Genomic DNA, 25255 nt, shown 5'->3' on the forward strand with positions numbered 1-25255 from the left:
AGTAGATCCAAAAGGGCATACATATTAGTTCATTCTCACGTTAAATAAAGACATCCCCAAGACCGAGTAATTTATAAAAAAGAGGTTTAATTGGCCCAGAGTTCTGCAGGTTGTACAGGAAACATGGCAGCATCTGCTTCTGGGGAGGCCTCAGGAAGCTTTCACTTGTGGCAGATGGAGCGGGCGTCTTACACGGCAGGAGCAGGAGGAAAAGAGTGAGCGGGGAGGTGCTGCACACTTTTAAACAACCGGATCTCATGAGAACTTACTATCATGAGAATAGCACCAAGGGGATGATGCTAAATCATTCACGAGAAATCCACTCCCATGATATCATGATCTAGTTGCCTCCCACCAGCTTCCACCTCCAACACCGGGGACTACAACTCAACATGGGATTTGTTAGGGACACAGATCCAAACCATATCAGCATGTAAATGAAAAATTTTTAATACTTTCCGAACAATCTGGATAACAGGAAATGAAATGTATGTGAATGTCTCTTCTAAGTGCTGAAGGTATTTTCAAATCCAAGTCCAAATATGAGGCTGGCAACAGGACATTTGTTTCCCGGAGCTGGTTTTAGATTCTTGGTTCTGCAACTGAACGGTTATGAAACTTGGAGAAACAAAGAGGGTATGCCTTTCATCGCTCTGGGCCTTGATTTCTACCATGTGAAACAACAGCATGGTAAAATCCTCTCTCTGAAGCCTGTTTTTGTTCTAACAATCCCCAATTTGATTAGTGCTTTAGCTGTCTGCCTTTGTTTTCCTATTTATAAAAAAGAATTTTATTCCTTTGGCCTTCCAGGATCAATTAGTCAATGGATCCATTAGTGAAGAACTTTCAACCTTGAAGTGCTAAGTAGAGATATTATTGCTTGTAGAGCAAGCTGATCTTAGCTGCATATGACCTAAAACTGCTGCGACTTGTAAAATAGTTGCTGGGTCTTTAAGAGAACAAGATACTTATTGAATCCAAAAGGCCCCTCTGTCTCAGCACTCTGGCCTGTGGGGTTGAGGAGAGGCAGGTGTTTGGGAAGGAGGTGTTTGTTTGGGAAGGAGGTGTTTGTTTGGGAAGGAGGTGTTTGGGAAGGAAGTGTTTGTTTGGGAAGGAGATGTTTGTTTGGGAAGGAGGTGTTTGCTTGGGAAGGAGGTGTCTGGGAAGGAGGTGTTGGGAAGGAGGTGTTGGGAAGGAAGTGTCTGGGAAGGAGGTGTTGGGAAGGAGGTGTTTGGGAAGGTGTTGGGAAGGAGGTTTTGGGAAGGAGGTATCTGGAAAGGAGGTGTTGGGAAGGAGGTGTTTGGGAAGGAGGTGTTGGGAAGGAGGTGTTGGGAAGGAGGTGTTTGGGAAGGAGGTGTTTGGGAAGGAGGTGTTTGGGAAGGAGGTGTCTGGAAAGGAGGTGTTGGGAAGGAGGTGTTTGGGAAGCCTGATCGGGTAGCACGTCTCCCTTGGGAATCTTGCCTTCTTGCAGTGAGTATTTGCAACTGTATGTCCTTTAACAAGGAAGGAATTGTGTGGACCACATCCTCACAGAACACAGCATGTATTACGTGAGGGACGGACCCAATCTGTGTCTGTGGTGTTTGGGACAATAGCTGAGATAATAAGGCCTTCCATTTCCCCCAGGTCCTCCAATCATGTCATGTGACCCTCTTAACGTCTCTGATGCAATAATCAGAGAGGGAATAGTCATCCCCATTGTTAAGATGCAGATGCAGAAATTCAGAGGGGCATGCCGACTGTCTCCTATCACATGGCAGCAGCGGGTGGCAGAGCTGGACAGTCCCGGCTCCATCCTGGTTCTGCTGCCATGGGTCTGGGGTGCGTTACTGCCCGGCTCCTTTCTGCTGGCTCTTTTTAATGGCCGGACTCCTCTTGAGAGCCCTGTCCAGTCCAGGCTTACCCAGCTGAGAAGGTGCAGCACTTTGGCATTTTGAGGGACACGTACAGCATGCAGCATGGAATGTCTCTGAATTTGGGATCCTGCCGATGGTAAGCTTTAACTTCTGAAACACACGAAAGAAGAAAGTTAAATGACTGAAGATTATCTTTCAGATTGTCGCTTCCCAATCTGTCCTCATTAATACCCTTGGGAGCTGGTTTTGAAGAAAGTCCTGCAGTGAACTGTAATATCTGGGCCAGAAGAAGACAGGGATGACTTACTTGGCTACTTGGGTAGAAGGTGGATTTTTATTTTCTGGCATCCATGGGCCTGAGCTTTTAAGGAAGGATCCAGGTAGCACTGATAGTGCTCTCAGGAGTCCAACTGCACCAATAATTAAAAGGCCTCTTGAAACAAGTGAATCAAAATGAAACCACCAGACAGGACTCACCCAGACAAGATTGGGAGGAAACTGAAACTTGATCAGTTTCTCCTGCAACCTATCATGTCCTTCCCCTGCACACACCTCCCCTTCCTTTGAAAATCTCAGTTCTCTCCCCTCTCAATCCCTGCCCCATTCCCACCCCAACCTCCAATTCCCTCATCCGTAGCATAACAGGAAGGAGAGTAAATGGGATTGACTCAAGCACTTTAAAACAACAAGGGCCAATGGCTGTTCTTCCTTTGCTTCCACATCTCCCTTTTCCAATATTCGTTTTCCTTCCAGGGACCATGTGTTCGAATGTTAAAAGAGCAGTGGATACCCGTCAATACCAAGAAAGAAGTCAGGAATGGTGGCGGTGGGAAAGTAAAGGAATTTTCTGATCTTCCAGATAATCATGAAGATGGATACTGCATATTTCTCAGTAGCATGTAGGAGCTGTTATTGATTAGAAAGGGAAGGCAGAACAAGCACAAGAGAAATGCAGTTGACCCCTTCCTATGCAATGACTACACAGTCTGGAAAGGCAGTCAGGATAAACTGCAGCCAGCAACACCTAGGTACAGTTCCTGGATCTGCTCACAGGCAAAGACCCTTTTCCTGGCTTCTGAATTAATGCCTGGATCTTTGGGTCAGAGTAGTGTTTGGTAACTTTCAGAAGAGTTCGGAAGCTTATATTGGCCCCAGTGTATGTGGATCCTTTTTTGTCTTTTTTTGAAACAGTCTCGCACTGTCCAGGCTGGAGTGCAATGGTGCAATCTCGGCTCACTGCAACCTCTGCCTCCTGGGTTCAAGCGATTCTCCTGCTTCAGCCTCCCAAGTAGCTGGGATAACAGGCACCCACCAACACACCTGGCTGATTTTTTGTATTTTTAGTACAGATGGGGGGTTTCACTATATTGGCCAGGCTGGTCTTGAATTCCTGACCTCATGATCCGCCCACCTCAGCCTCCCAAAGTGCTGGGGTTACAGGTGTGAGCCACCATGCCCAGCCCAGTGTGGATCTTTGGCAGAGAAAATGTGCTATAGGTACCAGATTGTTGGACTGGGGCCCTGAAATCTACTTCTTTTCTGCCATGCACTCTCCTATCCAGTCTTCAAAACCCAAGCCAAACACCACTTTCTTTGAGACACCATCCTGGCCTCCTTCATATAGATTTACTTCATTCTACCTCTGTGATCCTGTGGCCCTGTGTTCATATCTCAGGGCACACATTGTATTGCAAGTAGCACAAAACATGCCTGCTTCATCCACTAATCTGTGAGCTTCTTAAGCTCAGGCTGAGGCCATTTTTGTAGCTCTTGAATTTAGCACAGTATCCAGCACCCAGTAGATGCTCAATAAATAGAAAGTGAATGAATGTGTACTTGCTCTGCCACTAACTAGTTATGTATCTTAGACAACTCACTCACTTATCCTCCTGGAATTACTCATTTAGGGTAATGAGTAATAGGGATAGCACAATTTGTATGACCAACAGGACTATTACGTAGTGCAGAAGAGCTAAGACATGTTCTTAGTATAGATATGCTACACAATCACAAAATTCCCAGAACTGGAAGAAATTTGGAAATCATCTAATACAATGGTTTTCAGAAATTTGAAGCCAAAGAACTGTTTCTTAAGGAAAGCTAACAGGAAAGTCCAACATTTTGGACTAATCTTTTTTCATAAAAGATAAAAGATAAACGTGAGCTTCTCTGGTTGAAGACCCAACATACTCTCTCCTTCCTCTCCTTTCCTTTCACCTCCATCCCAGGGATGTAAGAAGCACAGTCTGAAAACCAACCTCTCACTTTAGTGAGAATAAGCTGAAGTCCAGAGAAGGCAGTGAATTTCCTAAGGTCACAGGGCTAGTTAGAAAGAAAAGTAGACCAGGGAAGGAATTAACACATGAAGACTGCAGTGACATGCAGGACAATAGCTAGTCCATGAAAAAACAACATACCCATATATTAGGGTTGATTTGTTGTTGTTTTTCGTTTGAGACAGGGTCTCGCTTTGTCTTCCAGGCTGGAGTGCAGTGGTGCAATCATAGCACACTGTAACCTTGAACTCCTGGGCTTAATTGATCCTCCTGCCTTGGCCTTCCGAAGTGCTGGGATTACAGGTGTGAGCCACCATGCCCAGCACCACATATTATGTTTAATTCTTGCAATACTCTATGAGGAAGTTAGGGCTGTGACGATTTCTGAGAGGAGGAAACTGAGGCTTTAAAAAATGGGCTTGAGTAACATTCCATGGTCAGTTGTAGTAGAAGTAAAAGTAACTAGTAACTTTACTGATTACCTAATATGTGCCAGTCACCTTTGTAAGCACGTTACACATATTACCTCATTTAATTATCCAACAACCAGCACCATCATTAGTCATAATTTTACAGAAAAGAAAACTGAGGCACAAATTGGTTGAAGGAGCTGGTTTGGAATCCCTGCACCAGTCTGATTGCATGCAAGTTCTTTTTGCTATATCACTCCGATCTGAGGTCCTGAACCCAGGTGCTGTGTCTCTTAGCCCAGTGCCTTCTCCAAATGCTACTTGATATGAAAGAATCTTGAAAGAGTCCTGAAAGAACATTCTGTTATTTGCACTTGCTGATGGAAGAATGAGGAGCCTTATTTATACTCAGGGTACCTCTCAGACTCCATCTAAGACCTTTTTTCCTTCTGGTACTGATTTGCCCTGTTCAGGGCTGGTCAGTACAACTCACCTCTTTCTGGATGGACCGGGTGAGAAATAAGGAGACCTCGTCCAGGCTCTGGGGCTTCAGGCCATCCACTGCCAAAACATGATCTCCGTGGCAAAATATGCATCCCAGATGTGGGGGGCCTTCCCACTGAGACACACTGCAGGGGGAATACAACATCCAACACCAGTGTGAGGCTCCGCTGGCCAGGAGGGCAGGGCACGCGTGGAGTCTACAGGGAGTCCTGATTCTAGGTCACGTGGCACCACCTCTGAAGTAGACTATCTCCATCTGTTTAGAATATTGTTTCCTCTGTCACTACTACAGGAGCCTAACCCTTCCTCCAAAGCCCAGCTCAAATTATACCACCCTTACAAAGGCCCATAAAATCCTACATCCCATTCCTCTGCTATAATTCATTTCCCCTACCCCTGGACTTGTATTACATTGTGTGAGTACCTGATTTGTTACATTTTTAAATAAAATGCATTTTACATTGACTTGTTTGTGTGGCTGTCTTTTTTTTTTTTTTTTACCAAGGTACATGACCCCAGAAATATGATGTCACCTTTTTGTTTGTTCTGTTTTTTATTTTTATTTTTTTTTTTTTTTTGAGACGGAGTCTCGCTCTGCCGCCCAGGCTGGAGTGCAGTGGCCGGATCTCACTGCAAGCTCCGCCTCCCGGGTTTATGCCATTCTCCTGCCTCAGCCTCCCGAGTAGCTGGGACTACAGGCGTCCGCCACGTCGCCCGGCTAGTTTTTTGTATTTTTTAGTAGAGACGGGGTTTCACTGTGTTAGCCAGGATGGTCTCGATCTCCTGACCTCGTGATCCGCCCGTTCTCGGCCTCCCAAAGTGCTGGGATTACAGGCTTGAGCCACCGCGCCCGGCCGTTTTTTAATTTTTAAAACCCCATGGTTCCAAGTAAAGAAAGAGGGCTCAGCGTTTGTTGGAAGTGAGGGTGTAATGATTACACAATGAATATCTAATGAACAAATAAATGAATTAAGGAATGAAGCAGCTCAGTTATGGAGGAGTCCACAGTTTCAGTCAAGTGTGTATTGAGCCTTAGATTGTGGACTATTTAAAAAAAATGGAAGGTGTGGTTCCTCCCTTCTTAGAACTTAAAAGACAACTATTGTGTAGTGTTTACATTAAAGAGCTTTCTTCTCTTACGAAGATGTAATCTTCCATCAAAATAAATTACAAAGTCTTTTTAAAAATGCCATATCAAATAGACAGTGATTGCTTTAAGAAAATTCTCTGCCACACAGTCTTTTGTGTCTGTGTCCGTGACTAGCAGTTTTTTGTTGTTGTTGTTGTTGTTGTTTTTAACCTTGTGTCTGGAAGTCTTAGAAGCTGATATGCTTTCTTCTTTTAGGCCTCTGATTCCTGTTGAATTCACTAATTTCACTCATTCATCAAATACTCATTGCACAGTGATTGGAAATGATGTCCTTGGGTCATCTGTATCCCTGCCCATTCTTCCTCCTTCAAGGAGTCAGAAATGGCTGCTTCCTGAACTTTTGGGTCCTATTATTCCCCCCTCTCACCTCCCAGCTGACTTTCCTGCAAAACAAGACCCTGATTTCTACCTCAAAGACTTTTGTAACAACAGCAAGACAACAGTCCAAGCTTCCTGACCACCCAACCCTAGTCAGTGTTGCCAAATACACTGTTTCAAGATGTAATTGTTCTCTTCAAAGCTTCCAGCCCCATTTATAATCCACAGTCAAATCTCCAACCTACCATATCCGTCCTGCAGCTTCTGTGAGAGCAAGATAGTTGATGACATCAGGAGGAGAAAGGAAAATGTTCAGTTTCTCCACTTGGCTTTCATCAGGGATATTACTATGAACAAGACATTTGTAAAAGTCACATCAGACAACTGGCCCTGGCTCTCAACTGTACTTTCTGAGTAGACTTTTGGCCTCTATTTCTGAGATGATATTATACAGGTAAAGGTCCAAAACATTTGGAGAATAATATAAATTTAAGTTACTGAAAAATCCTCTTGGGATGTGATAGTGGATGGTAGACTACGGGAATGGAGGGAAAATGGACTAAGTTGGTTATATAACTGTCCACATCAGGCCAGTCTGCATATTTCTCTGCTGGAAATGATTCCATAGAAGAAGGCACGGAAAACAGTTAAAATTACATCAATCATACCAAATGCTCTTGGTATCACTTAAAGCCTAAATAACCCCCTCCTGGTCTATAACTAAGCCTCATGCAACTGCATGCCCATAATTACACTCATGGGAAAACTGACTGACATGCTATTCAGATCGGTGTGGATCCAAAGTCTTGGGAACTGAAAGACTAGCCAAGGGGGGATTTTTAAAAATAGCTGAAAATGCCACCCTCAGCCCCAGGGACTGCTTTACTTCAGCTCTATCATCCCCTCTCCTTGGCCACAACATCAATGACGGGAGAAGATGGTCAAGTTTTTGGCTGACTTGGAGATTTTTAGGAATGGCTTTAAAATTTAATTCTAAGTTAAAAAAAAAAAAAGTGGGAGGGAGCCTGCCTTGCTCTTAGGGCCCATAAAGTTTTAGAAATTAGAACTTTACTTGATTAATATAGACAATTGCACAACAGATAGTGAGGACGACCCCTTTTGGTCATTTGTGGTCTGTGCTTCCTTATCGGCAGGGGAAAGACACCAATCAATTCCTGAGCCTTGTTCTTGCAGGTGGAGGCCCCCATCCTGGGTCTCTGGAAGGGTCTGGGGTTCCTCTTTGCTGCTATCCACAGACTTGTGGGATGTCTCTTTGAAAAAACTAGAGTATAAGAAGTTAAAACAAGCCCTATTTTAGCATGTGTTTTTACAGTGTTCCCCTGTGTGTGTCAGATTTCAATAGCTAACAGCCATGTGAAGACTAGCAAGGTCTGGAAGTATGTCCAACTATCAGAATCACAGCCACAGATAGATTCAAATCCAACAAACTTTCCTTCTAAAAGTGGATATGGAATCAACATTACCCTTTACAGTGTTTGGAGGACAGAAGCGAGAGTGTGAGAGACATAAATGCAAAGTAGAAGATAACTTCCTCAGGAGATGGAAAGGGTCCTGAGGATGTCATCAGTGGTTTTCTGTGGGTAGAGACATGACCCCCTCATTTTTGTGTGTTGAGATGACGGAATAATATGTGGAACCTGGTCTGTGGTAATGTTTGGCATCAGTTTATCAACTATTGAAATGAACTGACAGTCATTGTTCCATAACAGCAGATGAGAAAAATCAAATTTTTAAATGGCACTTTGACTTACTAGGATTCCATTGGCTCATAATGACACTCGATTCTTCCAGAGACCTGGTCTGGACCATCAGTTTCAATGGATTCACCAGAATCACTGGAAGCAATGACATTATCCAACTGTAGATAAAAGGAATAGATGTAAGAATCCCAGTTTACCGATAAGTCAGGTACCTTCTTATTTCTAGTGTTAACAGCTCTGGGCTCTGACATAGAGGTACAGTTTCCAGTGGATGAACGTGGTTCTCATTTGGGAAATATCAACCAACCTTACCTCCGCGAGACTGAACCAGCAAAGCTTCTGGAGGACTCAAAGTCAATTTTCTTCTCCTGGATCCCTCATGCAGCTGACACAAGTGTTATTTCTATTGAAACTAAATTGCTATTTATCTTTCTGTTTCACCATTAGGCACTTAATGACATGAAAGCATTTCCCCAATCAGTTCTACTATAGAATCATGGCACTTGGCTGGATCAAAGACTTTGACACAATGTGAAGCTGGTCTCAGGCTACTGTGCTCACAGGCAGCCCAAGTGGCTTCAGGGATGCTACAATGGTCTAGGAAAATACTACCCTTAGGAAGCTCTCAATAGCCCCCTTAGAACAAGGAGAGTCACTTGTGGCGATGATTGCTCAGAAACCCTAAGGCCTACCTAAGTTCACAGTTAACCCATGATGGAAACCTTCCTTCCAGTCAAGCCAGTCTTCCCATTGGCCCCCTGCAAATGGTGCTCTTCTGTCGCCATATTCATGCAGTCTTCTTCACCTAGAGTGCCATCTTTCCTTCCTGCCTACTGAAATCATGTTCAGGCCTGGCTGAAGTCCCACAGCCCCCTCTGATCACCTCAGTTACTGCAGAGCTCTCCTTTCTCTCAATTTCCATTGCATAGTTTTGTACTTATTTATTTATTTTTTGTCTTTTTAGCTTAGTTTTGTGTGCTTTACTAGACTTTGCCTATCATAAAGTACCTAGCAAAGGCCAGGCCTCTAACTGATGCTCAATACACATCTGATTGGTTGGCTGGACTATCATAAAAGACTGCATCCCAGGAAACACAAATATGAAAATCTTTTGGTGAAAGAAGAACTATGTGCTCAAAGGAGCTTGGGAAACACCATGTGTTGTATCTGACTTGACTATTTACAGTGCACCACTGCATACTAAATGCTCTGAGACTTCCACTAAGAAGTTTGTTTAACTTATTTTAACTGGGTGTTTCCAGAATTTATTTGACCCTAGAATGTTTCTTTTATATAAACATATGTCACACTCTTATGGAAAACCCTCAGTTTGGAAAATGATGCAGCATTGCCACCCTCCATTCTGTCTTCCTATCTCTCACTTCCATTCTTTTCTCTCTATAGTCCACAGCGGATATAGCTGCTGGGTTAATACTAATGGAGGATAATTCAGGTTTTGATACTTCCCAACTCAGAAGCCATCGCTTCCCCTATGCTGTGTACAGAATGAAGTCAACTTGGCATTCAAAACCCTTCATGGGCTGGCTCTTTTCTTCTGTTTATCTCCCACTATGCCTTTCACACACTCTAGGATGCAGCCTCACTGAACTATTCCCCATACATGTATCAAATGGCACTTCATCCTAGAAGCCTTCCTTGACTCTAGTAGAGACAGAAAATCTGTTCTTTTTCTATTGCTTCCGGAGCATACTGATCACGTCTTTTGTGCAGCATGATCCTGTGGTAACTGACAAGACTATGCACTCTGAAAGCAGGGTGATGTCAGGCTCATTACTTTAGCCACCATGCCCAGTACAGTACAGTGACTACTGCTCAGAAGGCATTCAGTAAGGGCCTCCAACTGATCAATAGACTGATTGATACACAGCACACAACTGATCACCCAAGCACCTTGGCTCACATTATTCTTTCTGCCAAGAATGCAGAAAGACTCCTCAAGGCAATCCCCCACATCCAAATTTTACTCATCATGTATGGTCAAATGTCATCTCATCCCTGAAACCTTCCTGATTTCTTGTTTGAAAGTCATCTCCTCCTCCCATTGCTCATGCACCCCTAGAATTTTATAAGCATCTCTCTTCAGCATAGAACCCTTCTGTCTTGTATTACAGCTGGCTCCTAGTCAAGTGTCAGCACCATGAGCACGTCATCTGTATTTGATTTGCCTCTGTGTTCCCACTGACCCTAGCCTAGTATTGCACGAAAGGTGCATGGCAGGGTTTCAGTAAATATTTGTGAAAGAAACAAATGATGAATGGACAAGAAGGGGTTACCTCTAAAAGAACACTTCGAGGAGTAAGATAATAATTCTCTTCCTTCACATCTTGAGTGGTTTCTGGTAAATCTTGTAGACGAGCTTGCCTAAATCCTGGAGAACTTTTTTCCATTAAATGCTGAAGAAAAGAGATAAAAATGGTTTTGCTTTTTCTTTGCAAGAGATAGAATTAAATCACATGCATGCTGGAAAACCCATAATAAATTAGTTGGGTTAAAAAAGACCAGAGGGTCTTCCAAGGTTACATCTGGAAGCTCACACAACTTCAACTTGCCTTTTGAGTCTGGGTCACCACTGAGGATGAAGAAATTTAAGCACAGCACTCAGGCTTTCTTCTCTACCGTTTGGAACAGTCACTCAGAACAAGTGGTTTTCTCCTGTGGGTGGTATTCTTTTTTTTTTTTTTTTTTTTTTTTGAGACAGAGTCTTACTCTGTCACCCAGGCTGGAATGCAGTGGCACAATCTTGGCTCACTGCAACCTCCACCTCCTGGTTCAAGTGATTCTCGTGCCTCAGCCACCTGAGTAGCTGGGAATACAGGCACGCACCACCATGCGTTGCTAATTTTTGTGTATTTTTTAGTAGAGATGGGGTTTCACCATATTGGCCAGGCTGTTGTCAAACTCCTGATCTTGTAATACACCTGTCTTGGCCTTCCAAAGTGCTGAGATTACAGGCGTGAGCCACCATGACCGGCCCTGTGGGTGGTATTCTAAGTCACTAAGCTCTGGAGTTGCCACCCTCATCTTTTTCCTGTTATCATCCAATACCATCTGAGAATGTAATTAACCCAGAATCAAGGCGCTGCACCTTTCCTGTTCCTGCTCCATATTTTTCTTTTGTGTCCTGTTCACACACTTCTATTGTTTCCATAGCAACAGAATTTGGTTGTGTTGATCATGTGATAGTATGAATGATAGGTTTCCATCTAGATTCAACCACTATTGCCTCCCCTTCCCCATAGATACACAATATTCTACTAAAGTAGCTTCTTTGCATGGCAGAAAAATTCCCAAGAACAATGCCTCAGAGCAGGGGGTTTGGAAAAGACCCTGAATGTTCTCTAGGAAAAAGTCAAGTTTTAAAATATAGGTATGTTTAAGTTCTGTCCATGTTTTAGGCTCCAAGCTCATGGAGCCAGATCATGCTGAGTTGGGGGTAAAGGAAGTCCACTTAATTTAACCAACACCACCACCACCACCCAGCAAGGCAAATAGTACTATTAACTTGAGCTAGTTTAAAAATCACTGGATCTATAGTGTGAAAAGGCAAGATGACAAATAATGTTATCTCTAGGGGAAAGGAGATATCATGAGTGAAAAGCAAGAGGTGCTTACACAAAAGGGTGAAGCTTCCTAACTGCTGCATACCACCATTTCTACTAACTAAATGAAGAACTGCGGTGAGGTTTTTGGCATGGTGAATTTGATATGCTACAAAAAGCTTTCAAAATAGTTGGAGAGCTACCAACTAGATAAAATAAGGGGCTAGGACTCATTAGATGTACTTGGTATACGTGGACAGGGCAAAGTCAATGGGTAAGTCTTTAAGAGACAAAATAGTATCTGTGCCAGAGGACAAAACCACTCAGTATGTTTATGACTAATATCCCAAGTTGGGAACATTGCAAATCCAAGAAAGCTGAAGGTCCAATTACAAGTCGCTTTCAAGAGGAAGGTTACATTATATTTTATGTCTTCAAATGGATTTCATTAGAAATGAGGATGAAGTGATAGACAGCTATAATGAATGAGAAGCAAGATTGATCAAAGTAAAGGGAGGAAATTAACAAGAAACTTGGCCTTTGCCTGAGGAGTACAGACAGAATGGGCGGAAAACAGGTGGTGTCTGGGAAATCTTTTGGCAGAGGGATCTGTGCCCTCTGTGTGAAAAAAAGGAAGAAGTTGCCAGCCAGGTTTTGGTTTAGCAAAGGGTCTTACACTAGCATACCCAAAGCATATCAAGAGCATCCAAAATCAATGAATACACTGAGTGAGACATATTCAGGGCAAGCCCTGAGTGAGGCTCATCTGTGGTATGGGATAAACATCAGGGCTAAGAATCATTCTTATAGTGCATCGGGCTTTGAGGAAGGTGGGCATGGTTAAATTCAATTGCTAATTGGTAAGATTTTTTAAGCATTAGCTGACTCCCAGGTATGGTGTCCTGAGAAAGAAGTGAGCCCCATTACCATGTCCTGGAGACCATTTCTTGGTGAGCTGGAACCAACAGCCTCCGATGTGCTGGGAGGGCCAAAGAGAGGGCTGGGGTAGAAGAGGGTTCTTTTATTACCCAATGAGAGTTCCTCCTGCTCACAAAATAGGAATCAGTCAGGGCATGGTTGATCTCTATCTGGAATGAAACAGCAGCCTCTCTACTGTGCTCCTTGCCTCCCGTCTTTCCCCACAGTGATCTAATATTCATGCCACTGGCCTGCCAGCATTATCTCACCGAGAAAAGAGCTGAACTTGTCTCTCTCCTGTTTCTAAACCCTTGAGGACATTTAGCCTGACCCTCAGAGATGGCCAGGGTTTCCCTCCACCTGTCTTCTCAACTGTGTCTCTTTCTGACGCCCTCTGCCCCAGTTCCCTTTGCTCTAATCATTTCAGTCTACTTGAAGACATGCCTTGATTTCTCCTTCTCTTTGGCTTTTGCTGTAAGCATGGAACAAACTAGAAAACATGTCAAAAAAGATACCTAGGGGCTAAAGTTCCATCTATAAACGTCTGCCCTGAGAAATGACTTGGGAACATTAGCAGAGGCCCTTTTGAAATAAATTTAAAATGTAAAACTACTAAGCATGTACATGAAAGATACGTTATATTAAAAATGCAAGATACATGAAAAACATTTTTTTTTTTTTTTTTTTTTTTGAGATGGAGTCTCGCTCTGTCGCCCAGGCTGGAGTGCAGTGGCCGGATCTCAGCTCACGGCAAGCTCCGCCTCCCGGGTTTACGCCATTCTCCTGCCTCAGCCTCCCAAGTAGCTGGGACTACAGGCGCCCGCCACCTCGCCCGGCTAGTTTTTTTGTATTTTTTAGTAGAGACGGGGTTTCACCGTGTTAGCCAGGATGGTCTCGATCTCCTGACCTCGTGATCCGCCCGTCTCGGCCTCCCAAAGTGCTGGGATTACAGGCTTGAGCCACCGCGCCCGGCCGAAAAACATTTTTATAGAAACTGCCCTAGACTTAATCATTCAAAAGGGAGCTTGTCATGCACCTTGAATAACAACGATGGAAAATACTATGTTCTAGCTACTACTTAAAAATGCCACAGTTAACTTTTCCTCCCTCTATCACAATAATAAAAGTCTGAAGTGTCTGTATTTCAGCTCTCTCACAAAACACAGAAGAATTTTTTCTATTCTTAATCATAAAAAGTAATAAGGATGTACATTTTCTCACTTATTTATTCCTTGTATTAACGTCAGTTGCTAAGGAGGCAAAGGAAAGCTACCATTGTTTTCTATTGAAAGAGGGTTGTGTTCAGGTGCCCTGTTATTTTATTAGTGATATGGAGTCACCTCTGTGTTCTGATGTGTTGCTTTTATATCCCGGAGAAATGATGACATGAAGGAGACCCAGTCTTTAATCTTCTCCCTGTTGATAGGAATGAACTTTCAGCTGGCATGTGGCAACAATAGTGCTTGTACTTCTTTTGAACTAGAGAAGGATTCTTTTATGAAGGTTAGAATGGCGGTGAGAGCAGGTACCAGTGAAATAAGAATTTTTCCTAAGTAGTTTAAATGGCTTCGCCACCTCCACATTTGCACACTAGAATTAATGCTCAGCCACCTCTGCAAAGAAAGCTCAGAGAAAGGGAAGAAAAGTAGAAAATAATAGTAGTAATCACGGGGTTTGGGGCTTTCGGCTTTGACACTGATTTCCTTTATGTTCTCAAGCCAGCCCCCTAACCTGTCAGTGCCATTTTTGTGTAACTATGCAGGTGGGCCTTCCCTTAGGGAGTGCACGTGTTGATGAAGAATGTGCTTGAATGAATTTGTATAATCACATCTTTTCTATGGACTCACAGGACAACTTAGAAGAAAGCTTTAGTCAATCTGAAACAGATCAGGGTTTTTCATATGTTGACTTTGGCACTGTCCACCTCCTCTGCACAGTCTCCCCCACACCGGCTTTGCCTCTCCCTCAGGCAGATAATCATCCGTGAAGAGTCCACTAGGCACCTTAGCTAGGAGCAGAAGCCCCTCTTAAAAACTTCAGACTCCTCTGGGGGCAAGCCTAGTTCCTCCCTAATATATGTAGCTTGGTAGATGTTTTTGTATTGGGTTCTTTTACATGGAATGCTTCTGGGGTGATGGTGACTGTTATTGGTTGAAATGCACACTCCCCACCCAATTTGTGTGTTTCAGTTCCATATCCCAATACCTCAGAATGTGACCTTATTTGGAAAGAGGGTTGTTGCAGATGTAATTGGTCAAGATGAGGTCATACTGGAATAGAGTGGGTTCCTAATCCAATATTACTGATGTTCTTATAAAAAGGGGAAATTTGGACACAGAGCTATGCACACAGGGAGAACACCATGTGAAGACTGGAGTTATGTTGCCACAAGCCAAGGGAACTACCAAGAGTTAGGAGAGGCCCCTGGAATAGATCCTTCCCTGGAGTCTTCAGAGAGAGCATGGCTCTACCAATACCTTGATTTCAGACTCCTAGCCCCTGGAACAGTGAGACAATACATTTCTGTTGTTCAAAGTTACCCAGGATGAGGTACTTTGTTACAGCAGCCCTAGGAAACCAGCTTAGTAACTTTTCAAGATATTTTAACAGATTGCAAAGATTGCCAAGATGGCATCTGATGTTGTAGCATGGGTTCCGAAAATGCTTATTGATATAAAATGTTTTGTTTTTTGGTTTGTTTTTGTTTTGCATGCAGTAGACATTCTGTGTTATCTTACTTCTCTCACCTGTCATGGCCGATGAGGAAGTATTCCCTGTTAGTGGTTCTGATGGACATGACCTCATCAGGGTGGCATTTAAACATCTTCTGCACAGATTGCATCTTTTCCTGGTTACTTATGCCAACTTCTACACTGGAATTTCTGTTAGATATTGACACAAAGTATTAAACCAAGGTAAATACAGAAATAGAAAACTGACTAATATTTTATATTGGGATTCAAATGGAATAAAACTTTAGATGTACTGGATCCATGTTTTGAAGATTGTCCAATAATTTGAGAAGATAAGTTTGGATTTTTGATCTGGTTAATTAATAATTGAAATTATTTTGTTTAGCCTAAGATTAAAAATTTCTATTTTAATTGGATTCTTGATTCCACAAATTATCTTTTTCAATTTTTGGGTGCACAATTTATTAAAGAGAAGACCAAAAAAAGGTGATGTAAATATTTTTAAAAACTCTATCTTAACTTTATAAAATGAAAATTTCATCCACTCCTTCTCATCCACAAATTACATGAATCAAACTCCCTAACTGAATGCCTGTTAATTAAAGACTTATCAAGTATGACATACAATATGAAACAAATATTCAACTATCTTTTACTTAAGGTGCTCACTATTTTAGCTCCTATTCAGTCACAAATATTATAATAAGCTTGAAGCCTTTGGTTCCTTTGGTCAATTATGTAAATTTCAATTTGCATGCAACTTGTTACTGTTTGACTTTATAGTATTTGTTGTTATAAAAGTTTTCTTGCTTGGATACACACTGATCAATTTCAATGGAACCTCGGTGATGATGGTCTTTATAATAAGAAAGACTAAAGCTCTTTTCCCCAGTCCTTGACAGGATGAAAAACCGCTTTTTCCAAGAGGTCTGAAAAATAGAAAGATTTTATGTCTTAGTTAAATCTCAGTGGAAAAGAAAGGATTTTAAAAAATGCTCATGAGGCTGGTGGGAGGCTTGTTAAATCATAGCAAATACTTACCACAGAGAAGAACAGCTGAGAAGGTGGTGATTTAATAAAGTAATCTTGTTTGCAGACTTCATTTTCATAAGAAAATGTAAATTGTTTGCCTAATGAAAGTGAACAGAACTCAGTTTGTTCCTCATACATTTCTGAAAAGAACTGCCTTAATTGGAAAACACTATTTATCTCTGGAAAGACCTTTAGATTATTCAGTAGTTATGGAAAAGAACACCTATAATAACCCGAGAAAACAAAGGACCAAATGTGTGATTCTTATTCCTCCACAGCCGAGACCTTCATTCAAACAACATTTGAAAGCATGTTAATTCAGCTTACACCTGTCTGGCTTTCTCTTTCTAGAGTACATCGTTGGCTCTCTACGTGTGAGGGAAGATTTGGCTCTTAGTTCCATTGCAGAAGCATGATAATTTTGCATTGCCCTTTGGCTTAGCAAACAAAATCAAAAGCACCTGCTATTAAAAATGATGTGGCAAAAACTATTTGGGGAAGGGGGACAGGTAGAGCTGCTGCAGAAGTTGGGAAAGGAGGGAAGGTAAACACAGCCACCTCCCCAGAATTACTGGATGCTATCCTCATAGCCCCAGCAGCTGTATTACCAATTCTTGAGTCTGTTTTCACTTAATAAAGAAGCTCTAATTTTTTAGTAAAGACTACCCTTTCCAAAACTGAGGACAAACTAAACCTATAGCCTGGATGTGAAAGCAAATCCAAGCTAAAACAAAAACAAACCCAAAACGAAAAAAACAAAAATAACAACATCGTGTTTAACAACATTAATTGTGTTTTCCTAAATAGTGAATGTAATACGTATTTATTGTGGACATTTTAGAAAATATAGAAAATATTAAAACTGCCTATAATTTCATCACTCACAGAGAAGCAGTGAACATTGTAGAAACTTCTTTATTTAATCACTTCTGCCACCCCATTTTCAATAGTGAGTTGTTTTGCTTTTGTCTGCTAAGCCAAAGGGCAATATATACCGTCTCCCTCAAGTATTCAAGAGTCTTGATTAACACATGTGTGTGCTGAAACTACCTGAGGCCAGAGAAAGAACCGTTAAAAAAAACAGAGGCTCAGAAAAAGTGCCTGTTACCTCCAGCCAGACTGGAAAAACTTATAATTTACTGGGCATTGGATAGAGTACTCAGGAATGTCTTGCCTCAGTGTGAGGAATAATTAGCCGTATACTAATTACTAGCTCTACACTGAGCACTGCTCCAAACCCACCTAACAAAATCATAAAAGACTTAGAAGAAAGTTGTTTCCAAAACATTTAACTGCATCCCAGAACAAAGCTCAAGATTCATAGGAATACAAAGATATTCAGGACCCAACAAGGTAAAATTTGCCATGTTTGGCAGTCAATCAAAGTTTACCAGGCACACAAAGAGGAAGGAAAACATGATCAATAATGAGGGAAAAGTCAATCAATAAAAACAGGCCAAGAACTAACACAGATGTTAGAATTGGCAGAGAAAGTAATTAAAGCAGTTATTATCAGTGTTTTCAAGAAGTTAGGGAGAGATATAAAAGATATAAAGAAGACCCAAAGTGAACTTTTAAAGAGACGGGCGGATCACGAGGTCAGGAGTTTGAGACCATCCTGGCTAACACGGTGAAACCCTGTCTCTACTAAAAAATACAAAAAGCTAGCCAGGCGAGGTGGCTGGCGCCTGTAGTCCCAGCTACTCGGGAGGCTGAGGCAGGAGAATGGCATAAACCTGGGAGGCGGAGCTTGCAGTGAGCTGAGATCCGGCCACTGCACTCCAGCCCGGGAGACAGAGCAAGACTCCGTCTCAAAAAAAAAAAAAAAAAAGATGAAAGCTACAATGTCTCAAAAAAACAGCAACAACACTGGATGGGAGTAAGAGCAGACTAAATATTGTACAAGAAAAGATTAGTGCACTTAAAGGCATGGCAATTGTAACTAACAACATAAGCAAAGAGTTAGAACATAATGTAAAAACTTAAAAAGAGCACCAGTACACTGCGGACAATTTCAAGTAGCCTAGTATACAAGTAATAGGCGTCCCCGAAGTGACAGAGGAAGAAATAAAAAATATCTGAAGCAATAATGCTAACAATTTTATAAACCTAAAACTATAATCCCAGAGATCCAAGCAGTTCAATGAAGCTCAGCACAAGATATACAAAGAAAAGTACATCAAGGCATGTCATAACTGAATTGTTCAAAACCAGCAATAAAGAAAAAAAATCTTAAAAGCAGCCAGAGGAAGAAAAGACCTATTATATACAGAACAAAGACAAGAAATAGAGATACTGATTTCTCATCCGAAAAAAAAATGCAAACAAGAAAAAGTAAAACAATTTACTTAAGGGTTGCGTGTGGTGGCTCACGACTGTAATCCCAGTAGGTAGGGAGCCTGAGGTGGTGGATTTCCTGAGATTAGGAGTTTGAGACCAGCTTGGCCAACATGGCAAAACCGTGTCTCTACAAAAATACAAAAATTAGCTGGGCGTGGTGGTGCAAGCCTGTAGTCCCAGCTACCTGGGAGGCTGAGGCAGGAGAATGGCTTGAACCTGGCAGGCAGAGGTTGCAGTGAGCAGAGATAGTGCCACTGTGCTCCAGCCTGGGCGATAGAGTGAGACTCCATCTCAAAACAAACAAACTATATTTAAAGTACTGAAAAAATACTCTTTCAAAATTCTATATTCAGCAAAGCTATCTTTTAAAAATGAAGGCAATTTAAAGACTTTTTAGATATATAAAAGCTGAAATAATTCCTCATTAGGAGGCTTGCAATATAAAAATATCAAGGGAAGTCCTTCAGGAAGAAGGGAAATGATAACATAAAAATCTGAATTTAAACAAAGCAATAAAGAGCACTGAAATGGTAACTACTGAGGTAAATGTATGAAATTATTTTCTTATTATTGAAAACATTGAAACATCAACTGACTGTTTAAACAAAAATAATGACAATGTATTGTGCAGATTATAGCATATGTACAAGCAAAATGCATTCCAACAGTACCATAAAGTCCAATAGGGAAAAATGGAAATACATTTTTGTAAAGTTCTTTTATTATATGTGAATTGATATACTATCACTTGAAGTTAGACTGTGATGTGTATAAACCCTCAAGCAATCAGTAAAATAACAAAATAGAAAGTAATGACTAATAAGCCAACAAAGGAGATAAAATGGATTCATAAAAAATTTGATTATTCCGAAAGAAAGCAGAAAAGGGGAAAGGGAGAATAAATAACCAATAGGACAAATAGAAAATAAATAATAATATGATACACTTACACTAGACTGTATCAATAATCATGTTAAATGGTCTAAACACCTCAATTAAAAAACAGAGATGACCAGTTTGGATAAAAAAGCAAGACTCAACTCTATGCTGCCTGTAAGAAACACACTTTAAAGATGAAAATACAAGTGGGTTACAAGGAAATAACTGGAAAAAAAGATATGCTATGCCAACGCTAGTCAAAGAAAGCTGGAGTGCCTGTATTAACATCAACGTAGATTTTAAAGAAAATAATATTACCAAGGACAAAGAATATCATTTCATAATAATAAAGGGATGAATTAATCCTAAGAGGACATAAAAATTTAAACATATATGCCCCTATAACAGAACTTTAAAATACATGAAGCAAAAACTGATAGAACTGCATGAATAAATGGACACATCCACAATTATAGTCAGAAATTTCAATATCCCTCTCTCAAGAATTGATAGAACAAATAGTTCTAAAATAGATATTTTAAATTTTGGATGCATTTTTAATGTTTTAAATAATAAGTTTACTAAGAGATTTCAATCAAGAAGAGTGATGCTGGCTTCATAGAATGAGTTGAGAAATATTCCCTTCTCTTCTATTTTGTAGAAAACCAGCAACAACACAGTAGGTTTGAACAGCACTACCAACCAACATTACCTGACTGATATTTATAGAACACTCCACTCAATGACAACAGATTATACATTCTTCTCAAGGGCACATGCAACATTTATTAATATAAATTATATTCTGGACCATAAAACAAGTCTCAATAAATTAAAAAGCACTCAAATCATATAAATCATGATTTCAGAGCACCAGAAAATAAAATTATAAATCAATAACAGGAAGACCTCTTAAAAGATCCTGAAATAATCTCTAGATTTAAAAAATCCCAAAAATAGATTATCAAGTTTTTTTATACTGGATGAAAATGAAAACACAAGATATCAGAATTTGTGGATGCCACTAAAGCAGTACTTAGGGAAAAATTTTTTAATGCCTGTGTTAGAAATGGCCATGTTTGATGGCACAAGTGTACATATGTAACAAACCTGCATGTTATGCACATGTACCCTAGAACTTAAAGTACAATGATAATATAAAAAAAGAAAAAAAGTAGAAATGGCCATGTTTGAAAAGAACAAAAGTCTCAAACTAATTACCTCAGCTTCCACCTGAAACTGAACATGAGACTGAAAAAAAAGAAAAAAAAAAAAGAAACCTGAAGTAAATAGAGGAAGCAAGATAATAAAGATAAAAGTGGAATTCAATGAAAGAGAACATAGAAAAACAACAGAGACAACCAATGAAACCAAAGTTAATCCATTAAAAGGATTAACTTAACAAACCTCTACCTAGGCAGATAGACCAGAAAAACTGGAGAGAAAACACAATTTGCCAATATTAGGAGGAGAGAGGGGACATATCTACAAAGTCTACTGATATTAAAAGGATAATAAAGAAATGTTATGGACAACTTTATTCCAATAAATTGGGCAACTTAGATAAACTGAAAAATTCCTTGAAATACACCAACAAAGGTCACTGAAGAAGAAATAGATGACCTGAATAGCCTCCTATAGCTATTAAAGTAATTGGAATTGTAGTTAAAAATTCTTCACATAAGGAAAACTTTAGGCCCAAGTGGCTGTACTGTTCACTTTGATCAAACATGTAAGGAAGAAATAATCAATTCTACACAAAGGCTCCCAAAAAAATTGAAGAGAAGGGAATATTTCTCAACTCATTCTATGAGGCTAGCATTACTCTTCTTGATTGAACACTCTTAGCAAACTTATTGTTTAAAACATTAAAAAATGCATCCAAAATAAGTAAAAATAAATAAAACATCCAAATTGAAAAGAATGAAGTAAAATCATTTCTATTTGCAAGTGACATAATCTCATATGTTAAAAATCCCAAAGAATCCATGAAAACTACTGGAGCTAATAAACAAATTCAGCAGTATTGAAGAACAACAGACAAAAGTTAGCTATATTTCTATAAACCAGCAACAAATAATCCAAAAATAAAATTATGAAAACAGTTCCATTTACAATAGCATCCAAAAGAATAAAGTACCTAGGAATAAATTTAGGCAAATAAAAAGACTGGTACACTGCAAACTAGAAAACTTGCTGAAATAAATTAAAGAAGGCATAAATTTATGGGTAAACATTCCATATTTATGAATTGGAAGACTTAATTCTGTTAAGATATAAATACTACCTACAGCAACCTATAAATTCAATGCAATCTCTATTAAAATCCCAATGGCATTTTTTTCCTTGTAAAACTGGAAAAGCTAATCCTCAAAATCATCTAAAATACCAAGGGGCCCTGAATATCCAAAATAATCTTGAAAAAGAACAAAGAGTACACACACTTCCCAATTTCAAAACTTACTACAAAGCTACAATAATCAAGAGTGCGGTTTTGGTATAAGGACAGATAAGATACATAGGCCAATGGAATAGAATTGAGAGTCCAGAAACAAACCCATACATTAGTGGTCACGGCCATTCAATGGGGAGAGAACAGTCTTTTCAATAAATGGTGCTGGGCCAACTGAGTATTGACATGCAAAAGAATGAAGTTGGACCCCTATGTCATCCCAAATAATAAAGTTAACTCAAAATAAATAAATGACCTTAACATGAGAGCTAAAACCATAAAACTTTTAGTAGAAAACATAGGTGTAAGTTTTTATGATCTTGGATTTGACAATGTATTCTTAGATATGATACCAAAAGCACAAGCAACAAACAAAAAATAGATAAACTAGACTTCATCAAAATTAAAAACTTCTGTGCATCAAAGGATATTATTAAGAAAGTGAAAAGACTACCTACAGAATAAGAGAAAATATTCAAAAGTCATATGTCTGACCAGGGCCTACTATCCAGAATATATACAGAACTCTTACAATGCAATACAAAAGACAAACAACTCAACTAAAAAGTGAACAAAGAACTTGAACAGACATTCTTCTAAAGAAAATAAGCAAATGGCCAATAAGCACAAGGAAAGCTGTGCAACACATTTAGTCATTAAGGAAATGTAGATCAAAATTACAGTAAGAAACCACTTCATGTTCCCTAGGATGGGCATAACTTTTTTCTTTTCTTTTCTTTTCTTCTTCTTCTTTTTTTTTTTTTTGAGATGGAGTCTCACTCTGTGGCCCAGGCTGCAGTGACTCAACCTTGGCTCACTGCAACATCCACCTCCCAGGTTCAAGCGATTCTCCTGTCTCAGCCTCCCGAGTAGCTGGGATTACAGGTGCCTGCCACCATGCCTGGCTAATTTTTGTATTTTTAGTATAAATGGGGTTTTGCCATATTGGCCAGGCTGGTCTCGAACTCCTGACCTCAGGTGATCCACCACCTCAGCCTCCCAAAGTGCTGAGATTACAGGTGTGAGTCACTGTGCCCGATCCAATTTTTTTAAAAAGGAAAATAACAAGGAAAATAAAATGGTAAGAATGTGGAAAAACTGGGACCCTCATACACTGGTGGTGGAATGTAAAATGGTTCAGCCACTGCAGAAAACACTTTGGTGATTTCTACAAAAGTTAAACAGGGGCTTACTATATGATCCCTCAGTTCTACTCTTAGGCATATACCCAAAAGAATTGAAACAGGTACTCAAACACGTACGTGTTCACACATGTTCAAGTAGCACTTTTCACAATAGCTAAACATGGAAACAGTGCAAATGTCCATTAATTAATAAATAGATCAACACATTGTGGCATACATGGACAATGGGATGTTTGTCATCTATAAAAAGGAATGAAGTAATGATAAATTCTACAATGTGGGTGAACCTCAAAAATGTCATGCTGAGTGCAAGAAGCCAGCCACAAGAGGTCAAATATTGTATGATTTCACTGATGTGAAATATCCAGTATAGATAAATCCGTAGAGATGGAATGCTGATTAGCAGTTAACGGGGGCTGGGGGGAAAGGGAGAACAGGGGGAAACTGCTTTATGGGTAAGCCTTTTTTCTGGAGTGATGGTAATATTTTGAACTGGATAGAAGTGATGGTTGCACAACATTGTGAATGTGCTAAATGCCACCAAACTGTTCACTTTAAAATTGCTATTTTTCTTTAAATTCTTTTAAAAGTTAAAGAACCATTGTACTCTTTTTGTTTGTTTATTTGAGACAGGATCTTGCTCTGTCACCCAGGTGGGATGATCATGGCTCACTGCAGCTTTGACTTCACCATGTAGTCCAGGTTGGTCTGGAACTCCTGGGCTCAAGCGATACTACTGCCTTGGCCTCCCAAAGTGCTGGGATTGTAGGCATGAGCCATCACACCTGGCCTATTCTACTCTTAAGTAAAGGAATATACAAATACAAAAACTGGTCATGAATGTTGATAGCAGCTTTATTTGTAACAGCCAAAGAATGGAAGCAACCCCGATGTTATCAACAGGTGAAAGGATTAACATATTGTGATACATCTATACAATGGAATACCATATGGGAATAAAAAGGAACAAACTATTGACAGATACAATGACTCAGGAAATTTATTGTACAACATAGTGACCATAGTTAATATATACTTGAAAATTGCTGAGAGGGTAGATTTTAACTTACTCCATAAAAATATGTGGAGTAATGCATATGTTAATTAACTTGATTTAGCCATTTCACAATGTTTATATACATCAAACCATCATATTGTACACCATAAATAAATTGATTTTATGTTAATTTAAAAATTAAAAAAGATCAGCCTTAAATAAAATAAAAGTACTCTGACATTCTAAAATTAAAGACTGTTTGTATTTTGAGAGATACAAACCGGCAAACCAAAAATAAAGAAATCCAAATACTAGGAAAAAAAGGGAAAATATGCTCAACCTTCCTTAGTTCTGTTTTCCTGCTTTCTTCGCTTCCTTATCCTCTCCCTATCGCCTACCCTTCCTCCTCCTCTCTTTCCTTTCTCCTTCCCTTCTTTCAGTCTTGGAACTAATACTTTAAAATGCTAACAATTGTTAATATGTATTAATAGCAATATGTAGCTTGTCCTTATACTTTATATTTACGTGTTCTTAGAAAGGGAGAAATAAAAAGGAAAATGTTATAAAAAAAAAAAAAGACATGGGTAAATCTCAAGAGAATTATGCTGAGTAAAAGAAGTCAGACAGAAAGTGTTCATACTGCATGAGTATATCTATGTAAAGTTCCAGAATACACAAACTAATTTATAGGGATAGAAAGCAGTTCAAAGGTTGTCTGGGAAAGCGTGACTGCATGGAAGAGTGGGAGGCAGGGGACCAAGAAAGTTCGTGGGGTTGATGAATATGCTCATATCTTGATTTAGGTGATAATTTTATGGGTGTGTACATTTGCCAAGACTTACTAAATCGTAGACTTTAAACATGTCAGCCTACTGTATGTCAATTACACCTCAATAAATCTTTAAAAAAAAAAACTGAGGACTCTGTTCTGTTCCATTGGTCTATAGCTCTGTTTTGGTACCAGTACCATGCTGTTTTGGTTACTGTAGCCTTGTAGTATAGTT

The 25255-nt window shown here is 40.0% G+C and overlaps 1 protein-coding gene across 4 annotated transcripts in view; it reads right to left on the reverse strand.

Moving 5' to 3' along the window:
* Positions 1-429: 429 nt before the first annotated feature.
* The window catches only part of PLEKHS1 (pleckstrin homology domain containing, family S member 1), a 34196-nt gene continuing 9370 nt past the window's right edge, over positions 430-25255 (reverse strand). Inside the window, exons 3-13 of one of the 4 annotated variants that reach the window (XM_011927851.1) lie at positions 16448-16536; positions 16229-16335; positions 15461-15595; positions 14054-14129; positions 12723-12839; positions 10530-10649; positions 8287-8393; positions 7587-7796; positions 6760-6861; positions 5036-5171; positions 1528-2006 (exon numbers count right to left, since the gene is read on the reverse strand). In XM_011927851.1, coding sequence (XP_011783241.1) covers positions 1827-2006; positions 5036-5171; positions 6760-6861; positions 7587-7796; positions 8287-8393; positions 10530-10649; positions 12723-12839; positions 14054-14129; positions 15461-15595; positions 16229-16335; positions 16448-16536 — 1379 coding nt within the window. In that variant the 3' untranslated portion in view covers positions 1528-1826. Of the gene's footprint in view, positions 2007-4576; positions 4891-5035; positions 5172-6759; positions 6862-7586; positions 7797-8286; positions 8394-10529; positions 10650-12722; positions 12840-14053; positions 14130-15460; positions 15596-16228; positions 16336-16447; positions 16541-25255 lie in introns of those variants that run through there. The other 3 variants (XM_011927853.1, XM_011927854.1, XM_011927852.1) reach the window with 3 other exon arrangements.

The sequence above is a fragment of the Colobus angolensis genome, unplaced genomic scaffold (assembly GCF_000951035.1).
Source record: "Colobus angolensis palliatus isolate OR3802 unplaced genomic scaffold, Cang.pa_1.0 Scaffold75, whole genome shotgun sequence".
In the NCBI taxonomy this organism is placed as follows: Eukaryota; Metazoa; Chordata; class Mammalia; order Primates; family Cercopithecidae; genus Colobus; species Colobus angolensis.